Source organism: Quercus robur, chromosome 6 (genome assembly GCF_932294415.1).
Source record: "Quercus robur chromosome 6, dhQueRobu3.1, whole genome shotgun sequence".
NCBI classification, from domain to species: domain Eukaryota; kingdom Viridiplantae; phylum Streptophyta; class Magnoliopsida; order Fagales; family Fagaceae; genus Quercus; species Quercus robur.
In genome coordinates, this window is record NC_065539.1 from 14,437,881 (window position 1) to 14,449,129 (window position 11,249).

At 33.9% G+C, this 11,249-nt stretch overlaps 1 protein-coding gene across 2 annotated transcripts; it reads right to left on the reverse strand.

Annotated features, from left to right (window-relative positions):
- Positions 1–1,003: 1,003 nt before the first annotated feature.
- Positions 1,004–8,667, reverse strand: LOC126732909 (uncharacterized). 2 transcript variants are annotated; one of them, XM_050435972.1, is made up of 3 exons: positions 8,283–8,667; positions 7,057–7,556; positions 1,004–2,122 (listed from the first exon to the last, which is right to left on the reverse strand). In XM_050435972.1, the coding sequence occupies exons 1-3, from the start codon at positions 8,323–8,325 to the stop codon at positions 1,271–1,273; spliced, it is 1,395 nt and encodes a 464-aa protein (XP_050291929.1). In that variant the 5' UTR covers positions 8,326–8,667; the 3' UTR covers positions 1,004–1,270. The 2 variants fall into 2 exon arrangements, with proteins under 2 accessions (XP_050291929.1, XP_050291928.1); XM_050435971.1 differs by having other exon boundaries at positions 7,057–7,641.
- Between the last annotated feature and the right edge of the window lie 2,582 nt (positions 8,668–11,249).

The following is an 11,249-nucleotide window of genomic DNA, read 5'->3' on the forward strand; positions in this document are numbered from 1 at the left end:
ATATATATATTTTTTTTTTTTACTTCCAAAAACAAATTTCACCTGAAATAATTTTATAAATTTGGATTCAAGAGTTGAACTTAAGGTTGGTAGCTTAGAAATACCAATCTTAAAACAATGGCCAAATACTTTATCTTAATCTTTCAACTATTTATGGAACATAGTTGAACCAACATCAAAGTGGTCACGAATTACTACCATGAGTGGTGAGTGGTCACATTCGAGGCTCACATAAGTTAAACAATAGATTTAGATGTTCAGTCATAACTTTCTTGATTTATCAAGCACTTGAGGTTACAAAACAATGACATGCATTATGAAAATATGTTAAGACGATAGTTAAGACGATATGTCATTGTTCAACTGATAACGATACTTTTTCTTAACCTATTTTAAAAATGAGATTCTTATTTTGAAATGATTTATTTAAGTAAATTTATATTCACAATTATTTTACAATTTTTTATTATTTAAATTTAATGAAGTGGTAAATTGTGATTGGTGGATGAAAATTTGTTAGCAATTGTAGGTCCATCTTCCCACCAACCATAACTTATCAACTAAATAATTTGCAAAAGGTTATGAAATATATTGTCCTAAATATTGCTCAATTTACTCCCTATCTTGTATAAATTCTTAAGATCAAAACATATAAAACTTAACTAATATATATATATATATATATATATATTTTTTTTTTTACTTCCAAAAACAAATTTCACCTGAAATAATTTTATAAATTTGGATTCAAGAGTTGAACTTAAGGTTGGTAGCTTAGAAATACCAATCTTAAAACAATGGCCAAATACTTTATCTTAATCTTTCAACTATTTATGGAACATAGTTGAACCAACATCAAAGTGGTCACGAATTACTACCATGAGTGGTGAGTGGTCACATTCGAGGCTCACATAATCCATCACATGCTATATATAACTGCCATAGAAAATAGATAGACGTAAAAGTGAAGTTATGGCTGAAAATAAATGTACGGGTGAAGTCATGACACAAAAAGATTGACAATGATTGTCATAAACAGAACAAATTAGTAAAATGGGTAAACCTTTTAAAATGTACCCTTCATCAGCTAATATGAACATAACCTAAACAAAAGGATGTATAAGTTCACCGGCAGTGTTTGAAACTGAACATTCTGTATGAATCCTCATGCTGTGAAATAAGCAAATCCCTAACACAACAGTAGAAGCCAGTGAAAAAATGGAAAGAGCCATCAAATATATAATACATAATACTACATAAAAAACCTCCATCACTTTAACCCACTCCACCCCTGAGGAAGTTTCCACTTTCTATGCCAATATATTGACACTCTTGACCACAATGGGAATCCAAAATTATAGTCAAGTGGTTGATCAGCTGGTCCCCCAACTATCAAAGGCAACCACACATATCTTGAGTCCCTCAAGTCAGCTGGATTCCACCGATCTGCCATGAAAATATATGAACCTGGAAAACCTGGCACAGGAACCACAAATGTGCTCTGAGCAAAAAATGTTGTAAGTCGAAACATTTTGTTCCCTCCAACGCACGGGTTTCCCATTGTCTCCCATGGCCCCATGATGGAATCAGCCGCATGGGCCAGTGCCTCATTTGGAGCCCATCCAGTGCAGCCTGATGTGATCATGTAATAAGTTCCCTGGTGCTTGAATAAAGCTGGGGCTTCCCGGTGTTGTCCCACAAGAATCCTTCTCATGACATTTGACACATCAAGATAATCTGCTGTAAGCGGTCCAACATGAAGTTCACTGTTGTCATCAGAGGAGTATATCAGATATGCTACACCATCATCATCTTTGAAGATGGTCATGTCCCTGCTTTCAAAATCATGAGGCCTTTTGCTATAGAGATAATCAAAAGGACCAGTGGGATAATCACTAACAGCAACACCAACAGAAGCTTTGGTGTAATTGGAATCGTCGATATGCATCCACATTACAAACTTCCCTGTCTTATCATTGTAAATCACTTTTGGTCTCTCAAGCACATTGGATTTGTAGAGATCATGAGTTTCTTTTGTTTCTTCTGCTGCCAGCACAATGCCCTCATTTTTCCATGTCCACAAGTCCTTGGAAGAATAGCAACCGACCCCTATGATGTCAACCTGAACAATTAAAAAACTCTTGCAATTAATGAGTTACATGTACAATTGTGCTGAAACATTTAACTTATTTACCTGAAATGAATAGATGAGGAAAATAATAGCATAACATGGGTTAATGGCAAAATTAGAACCACACCAATGCAGTTATAGATGTCTAACATGATTAAGCAAACTCAAAACAAAATAACTGATAAGTGTTGGTGCCAGAAACGTGATGCATCTGCAATACTATTTTTTATTTTTCATTGGTATGATATGCCTGCAATCATGAGGTTGCACCCAGAATGACCCCAGCTATTATATGAGTGTCCCCTTTGAACATGGGGAAATTGTCTTGTCTTTATCATTCCACCAAATTAGTCAATAAAATGTGCATGTATTTATCCAGGTTCCCAGCTTAGTCAAAATATTCTGCTTCTTTAAAAAAAAATGAACAAGTGTTCTTTGAACTCTTCATAACAGCACATTGGAGTAGGACCAACTATGTAAATCCAATCCACAGGTCTCATTTACAGTTGAAGACAACCTTAGAGACATTAAGTTCCCATTGAAATGAGTGAAGCATTGGTGTGGTCAAACCATGTCAAACTCATAACAATCTTTATGATTTTCAGTAACTCATAAAAACAATACTTTTACTCTTGAAATTTGGTAATTGCAAGCAGGTAGTAAAGGGGCTAGCTGCTCAATCATTTCCTTCCCATTCATTGACTTCTGAATGACCAAATCACACAGTTCATCTACTAATTTATGACTCCTAATAAGCATCACTCAGGCAACATTTGTGTTGTCCAAAGTTGATGCAACCTTTTTTTATAGATAATGATGCATAGCAATTCATATACTGGAAGTCGCTCTCATGTCAAACAACATTAGATGCAAATCATTTTGACAAGTTCCATTTCCAGCCAGCCAAATCATAGAGTTAAGATAGTATGAATCCTTCTATAGATCATTTCATCCCCAGTCAACTCACTGTCAAACTCACATCTCTTTTTCTGACTAACAACTGCAATCACCTAATTTAATATAATCTGCAATGACGAAATTTCTTCTCTTACAACATTTCTGGCACATATACTTAGTTTGTGCAGATATCCACAACTGAATCCAATTTATTAAATTCCTCAGGCTTCATACCTCAGCATCATTTATGTGCCCCCTACTCAAAGCTATGCTAAACATGACCATAATCTTTCTAATCACAGTAAGCAATCTTGAATCACAACTATAACAACAATTTTCAACATAGTGATTTCAAAAAGAAAATGCACTTAAGCAAGACCAGAATGATAAAAGGGCAAAATTTTGCACATAATGTGAGATTGTACTTTAAGGTTCAAAAGATAAGGGCAATAACAAGAAAATGATGTCACATGAACATCCGCATCATGCTAGAGAGTAGAGAATATCATCCAAATTGGTGTTTCTTTGGCAATGTAATTATCAATATTCCATGCATGAAGTTATGCAAATGGCAATGTTTGTTCATACTTGTTGAGTCCATGGTTTAGGTTGGCAAACCATGATAAAATTTAGTGTCTTGTAAGTGTTTTTGAGTTGTATTTGAAGTCCAAGACACATGCCCTTGACTGCTCAAGAAGATTTGCAAGTTCTAAAATCTCGATGCATAGTTGACACACAGCTTACTAAAGCTGATCAATCAAGAATCATGCAGAAAGAATCCTGATTCAGCCCAATCAGCCGTCCCAGCTTCTAGGATTTCGTGGATTCCAAGCCAAGGTATAAAATAAAATCTAGAGGACACGAATTCATACTTTGGGAGAGTTGTGAATTGTACACCTAGGGCTAGGGTTAACCAAATTCTCTCAAAGCATTACCCGGTGTTCAAAGATTGAAGATTTGGTGATCAATTAGAAATTACAACAACCAGGGTCTAAATTTCCCTACAATACTAATGTATTCTCCATACTCATTTGCCTAGATTCATGGCCACAAGGAGCCACTTTATATGAAGATAGAGATAAAATAAAAATATGCTCAAGGGATGTCTATTCCAGACTCAAAAGTTGTTTGATAAAAATGTGTACATGATAGGAGTCAAAGGTAAAGCCATACTCATACCTTAATCATGAATAAAGAAAACTAATGAATTTGTAAATAGAACAGCAAAATCTTTGAATGTGTCAAAATGTACTAGGTTAGACTTTGAGATTCCCCACATATTCAAGAAAACTCTCAGATTTTCAATGACCTCCACTTTTCTTTCACCTTCAACTCCATGGGAGCTCTAGTGAAACTCTAGTGACCTCCACCCACTGCTCTCCACTTTTTCTTTTGCCTTTAACTTCATGAGAGCTCTAGTGAAACTCTCTCCCTCCATTCTCTGATTCTCACAAATCCATAGCCTCCACCCTCTGCCTCTCCAATCACCTCAAATCCTCCATATCCTTCGATTCACAACAAATTCCTCAAGTAAAATTTACATCTCTTTTTGTTTTTGTTTTCCAATTTTGAATTTCCTTATGTCAAACTCAATCACTCTATAATAATTTATTTGATCAAATATAACAACTATTAGAAATGTACTGTCAAATGATCAAGGTTTTGATGACTTTTTCTTTTTGGTTTGGTAAAAGGTATAGGTGAGATGAGTTTTGCCTCTTTTTTTGTTTTTCCTGGTGGATTTGTGTGATGGGCTTGACTTTATTTGTGCATGTAAATGAAAATATGGAGGGATTGGAGTAAAACTGTGGCTCAGGGATAAGTTTTTGGCTTTTTGCACAGATGGGATGGTGGATGTCGGAGTAGACAGGCACGAAAAAACTGTGGGATGGGTTTGAGAGGTGGTTGTGTGGGTGATTTGCAAAATTTTGGGTTACGGATTTTGGTATGCCACAGGATTTTGCAAAAAATTTATTTGACATTATATGTTTATTATTTAACATTATTGACATGTAAAATTAAACTGTTTATGATGTAATATTTTTTATGCACTATATTTTACATTTCTTGTTTTTATGTTTGGAGTATATGTAAGAGATGTGAATTTAAATGCATGTGAATTTTTGTGTTATTTTCTAGTCAAAAAAGAATATATAAAACATTGGTCACACTCAATTAACTTAAAATTTTTCATTTGTGTTATTTTTATGGGTAATATATATGCATGTAAATTTATTAATATCTTAAAAAAAATATTCACTATACCCATCCATTAATATGTCCTTACTATTGGCAAAAAATGTATTCTGCAAGAATGAAAAACCAAATGCAATTTCATTCACTAAAATACTTTTCAGTAAAAATTTCAGTATAATACTAAATGCAATTTCTTAAAAAATAAAAATAAAAATAAAAAATGCATTCTATCATAATGCATTTTTAAGAATGCATTCCAGTGAAATGCATTTTGCAAGTAGTTACTAAACGCATCCTAAAGGTGCAACATTAACCAACCAAACAGTAAGGTCTTTTCTACATCAGCCATAAGATGTACTTGGCTCTACTAAAATATTTCATCCATATTTTATTTCAAACCGTTTGAAGCAAATTTTAGACCTAATATCTTTTAATCCATAAATCCAACCTTTTAGCATCAGTGGAGGTACATGGATTTCAAACTGAGTCCATCACAGCATAAAACTTGCGAGGATTTCCATTTTATCACAGGTGACAGCTTTAAAAAGTATTATTTTTACTACACAAAACATTTCCCAGAAGTAACAATGCAATCATTAACAAAGATGAAAAATGCTCATCTGAGTTGTTTGGCATGCATACTTTGATATCATATCAGTAATGTACCATTGAGGAATGCCAATTTTGTTTCCAGTTCAGAGTTAAAAGTTTGTGCTACCTTTTCCCCCAACCTAAACCCACCACTTCGCAGCCTGCCGCCCCCTTGGGGGGCCCCGAGTCTATTTAGAAAGAGGCAGCAGAGAATTTTCTGTTCCCTAGTATTAGAGCTTGTGTTTGCAAGTTCAATTCTCCATTAGAAATATTAATCAACATAAATGATGTTCTTTATTAGTTCTTTTCTGCATTCATAGAAATAAAAAAAGGGTATATGATACTGAGACAAAACGAAGGACAGGACAAGGTGTCCTTAAAGTAAGTGTAACAGCACAGTCTACTAGAAAGAGATCAAGAGAGTTCAAAAGGCTGATACGAGTGTCCACATTGGTAAATCTTTTCTTAGCAAGTAAATTCTTGTTAACCAAGGATGCTGCCATTCAAAGGTAACCTCAATTTCTATGCAATACTCAAGATTCATTTGATGACAAGCTAATATCTTAAACTATCCTTAGTGAAGTTTTTCACCCAAGAGTTAAATTACACCACAGTGTATCTATAGCAGTATAGCCTTTGGCTCTTGGCATGTTTATGAACTATGAAGAGGGCAAAATTCTCCTGTCTAATAGCCCAACCCTTGTCAAAAAGCATGGAGAAGTTGTAGCTGAAAAAGTTCTAAAGACTCTACCACCATCAATTGGACTAAGATTTCCCAAGGTGCAACCATCAAAATTTAGTTTAATTTTTTACACTGGGGAAATACAAGTCATATATAGTGGAAACAATATAAGCTTACGCCAGTGCTAGAAACTGAATCTTAAAGTTTAGACCTGGCATTATTTTGGTTTGCATGATTTGCTTGATCGATGTACTTTAAGCGTTTAATTTTGGTGTATCATTGTACACTTCCTGACTTCCTGTGTACATGGGTGGCGCCCTTCTAGCCTTTTCTAATGAGATTTTACTTATAAAAAAATATTAAAGTAATTAAAGAGAAACAAATCACATATGATGGTAAGATTGATATCTAGCAGCTGCAACATAATCACAATGCATGTAAACAGATATGCACACAGATAAAGTGGAACATAAAAACTATGAAAACTGCATCCCTAGGGCCTTAAGGCCTGAAATTATAAAATCAAGCCACAATCGGGAATGTAAATTAAATAACTTACCCGCGCTGCCCCTTTTTTGTGAGCATGGTAGGTGGGCCCATCTTTATACTCTCCATACCAATAATATGTCTTTGATTTTTGATCAAATAGAATACCCCCTCCATGGGCTTGAATAGGATTTCCATCCGTGTCCAACCAAATTCTCCCTGGATGATAGTAGGAGCTATCATTCCCTGCGTCCTTCATTGGATCTATAGCAGTTTTGTGATCAGGAAAGAACATATTTCTAAGTTGGGAATTTTCATCAAGAAATTCATCAATTATTGTGGTCGGCTTCTTGGGTCTTCTTTTTGCTGCACGTGGAGATCTCTTTCTTGGAGGGGGCATCGGAATATTTTCTTCTTCAACTGCTTCAAGTTCACGGAATTGTGGGTGATGGCTCATGCCCAATTGGAGCTCTCCACGCACCCCATCTTTTTGGCGAGCAAGGGAGTATAAATGGAGCATAACAAGACATCCCACCAAGCTCCATACCACAGCAGACGTTGAACATCTGCCCCCTGCATTGCAATGGAAAGTGGTTGGTTTCCTGTATTTGTTCTTGATCCTCATTTTCTCCTCTTTTTTTTAATCTTCAAGGTAATGCTGCAATTAAGAAAATGCACCTATGGAGATCCAATACATCCAACTAAACACGAGTCACAACTACACTAAATCTATGTTTTCTAGACTAAAACTTCTAGTGTATTTCATGAAAGTTAAAAGAAAGAGAGAGAATCCAAAGCAAGAGTGAGATTTAAGAAAGATAGATATATGTAAATTGATTAAGATGCCCTCCAATTTATATGAGATATTAAGTACTCAACTGTATAATCGCTAAAATTAATTGTCAACAATTCAATGAATAAATTCATAAAACTGAATAAAATCCAATCCATACTTCTTGTTATAATAGCTAAATTCAATGAATGAAGAACAACAAATGAGGAACAACAATTCAATGAACCAATTCACTTAGCCACAAACCCTTCCCGGTTACATGAATATAATTAATAAGAAAGCATTTGAATCTCTAACAACAGCCAGATATTGATTGTTGTAGTAGAAAAATAATGAAACCAAAAATACCCACCAGTCCAAAAAAAAAAACCAAACATAAACTAAACAACCACAAGTACATCACAAAAAAATTGACACATCCAAATTGAAATAAGTAATATTCCTACAAACCAAGTAAGTCATATATATTAGAGAACAAACAGTCACGTATATCAAACATGTTTTACCTGAAAAAACACGGACCATGATTGCAGCTAAATTCCCAGACATGGGTTTGCTGCCGATGGTATTTTAATTTCGACCCCTCCAGTATAGTAAACTAGCAAAGCAAGCAAGCCATAAGACAACCCAGTTCACTATTTTATCAGAGAGTAAAATAAGAGAATGATGGGGTTGTGCTGGTTTAGACTTTAAGCTTTAATTGGTTGAATTGGATCTGAGTCTGAGTCTAAGGAGTAAAGAACGATGATGACGACTTGCTACCAAAGACGCTATGCCGCTAGCTGTTATGTGCTTGGGGCTTTGGGTCTTTGACTCTTGTGAAAGGGTATCTTAAGGTAGACATATCTGGGAAGCCTTGTAATGATGGACTCGTAATTATTTTCCTCGCCCTCCATTTTTTTAATGACTGTCCTTTTTTAAATTAGATTTTTTGAGATTTTATAGTTCAACTTCAATGAACGGTTGAAAGATATGAAAGTGAGAAACGCCAAACAAAAAAAAAAAAAAAAAAAAAAAAAACCAATTCTTGCTGCAACTCGCTTATCGTGACTAATCGTGATCAGAGAAAAGTGATAGATTTATGAGTAAGTGACTAAAAAAACTAATAACAGTCTGTAACATAAAATAGTTAACAAAGATTGAAAATCTATTTGAGCTAATAAAAAAACTTGAGAAACAATATAACTTTAACCCAAAGTTTTAGGTTTTTATTTTTAAATATTATAAAAAATATTTTGCTCAACTCATTACGTTGTGAATTATAAAAAATATTATCTATATAAGTCACATAACTCATAAAAAAAAGTTATATAACTAAAAATGTACCTGTGTTGTCTTTTCAATTAGAGGGATATAGTCAAACTTATTCCTAAAATAAATTTCACTACAGATTTTTTTACAAAATGGTCATATCATTTCTCTTTTTAGAACTTGGCATTTTTTTTTTTACCCATTTTGTCATTTGTAGTTTTGAGGAAATATGTTTTTTCTAGAGTAAAATCTTCTTTATCTTTATTATTATTATTATTACTCAATCTTCTTTATCTTATACTTAATAAAATTGTAGTTTTATTAATATTGAGAAATATCCATAGAAAATTACCAATTAATGACATGTCTCAATAGTTCGTTAGACTTTTTTTTTTTTTTTTTTTTTTTTACCATGTCTCAATTTTTTTTTTTTTTTGAGGGGGGCCATATGTCTCGGTTCTTCTTGGATTTAGCTTATTTTAACATCCAAAAATAGAACGTATAATTTTAAAATTTAATCTTTTTTAGGTATATATATAATTTTTGTCACTCATTCTTTAAACAAAATAAATCCAACGAAGACACCCTAGTATAAATTGTGGGTGTATGAGGACCGAGGATGGATATGAAGAGTTGCCATATAACTGTGAGGATGTCGCGGTCCACGGACCCGAGGAGGAAAGGTGCCCGAGGAGAGCAAGAGATGAGTCAAAGTACTTTAAGGCATTCCAAGTGGGAGCGAGAATCTAAAGAGAGAGAGAGAATCAATGGTCATAGGGGAAATTTCTAGTTTGGAGTAGCCTGTCGCCTCCGTATTAAATGGTGGACAACAGTTTTATCAACTGCACTGATGAAGAAGTGGCCTGAACAGTGTAAGTCACAACTAAGCAAACTCCTTCCACCACCTTCTTTAGATGTAAAAAGTGACAAGTGTCATGAGAGGAGGGATGTTAGGTAAGGATGAATGGTTGAGATGTGAAAAAGGAGGAGTATATAAGAAAAGACATGTTCATAGAGAGAAGTGGCAGGACACAATTATCAAGAGACAAAGAAGAAACAAGAAGAACATTTAGAGATAAGAGAGTGAATAGTAATAATTCTTATGAAAATGTGGTTTCCTCGGGCCAATTTGTATGAAGAAAGTGGTTCATCCCCTTAATAAGATCGGCCATTCCTTCCTTATTTTCCTCTTCGGGCGGAGTTCCCCTTTAGTTGTTTATTTTCCTCTCTTATAAATTCATTGTTTTGGACAACGGTTGAACTGATCCAGCCACTATTCTAAATAGGCTTGGACCGCTGGTTCATTTGGTCCTTACATAAATAAACACTTGAGCTCAAGATTTGGAAATAAGTTCTCTAATTAAAGCAAAACATGAGATTTGATCACGTTGACCTTTTAATGTAAATCCGTAAGTATAATGTTAAAAATGTTTGTCATGAATCTCATGATGGTTGTGTTTTGATGCACGTAGCTAATGGTCAACAGTTACATACAACTACACGGAGAAAAAATCTAGGGTCAGCGTTCTCCTGCACGGATGTCTTAAACTCCTAATACAGGCCATAATATAAAAAAACAAAAGACTGCCATTAATATTGCAAACAACTTGCCCTGACAAACATTGCCAACCACCCAAGACTTAAAAGAGGGCCAATTAATTTTTTTTTGAGAAAAAAAAAAAATGCCATTAGTACTATTATTGTTTATTGATGATGATTATTATTACTGATTAAATGCCATATGCAGGGCTTCTTTGGTCACCTAAAACCATCGGCCAAGAAGAGTCACACAGTACGGGAAGAAATCTATATATTTAATAATTGGTAAAGTTTAGAAAAACTTAAATTAGAATTTCAAATTAGTGATTCAATTTTGCGCTATGTGTCCTAAATTATTTATTCTTAAAGAGTTTTATTTCTTAATTTTAGAATCAATTGTGAGACTACATTATAAATAGTCATCCAAGTGAATTATTAAGTACAAAACCAAATAATCTAAAATAAATGAATCGTAAAAAACAAAGTGCTTCATAATAATTTTTTTTTAAAATGGACAATTTACATTTTATACTTAATAATATCCTTACAAAATTTTTTTAAGAGTTAACAAAATATAAAAATGACTATTAATAGTATTTGAATTATATTATGCATTTTATTGTATATCTTTAAGTGTATTCATGTATATGCATGAGGTTACAAGCTAGTTGCAGTTAACTGTT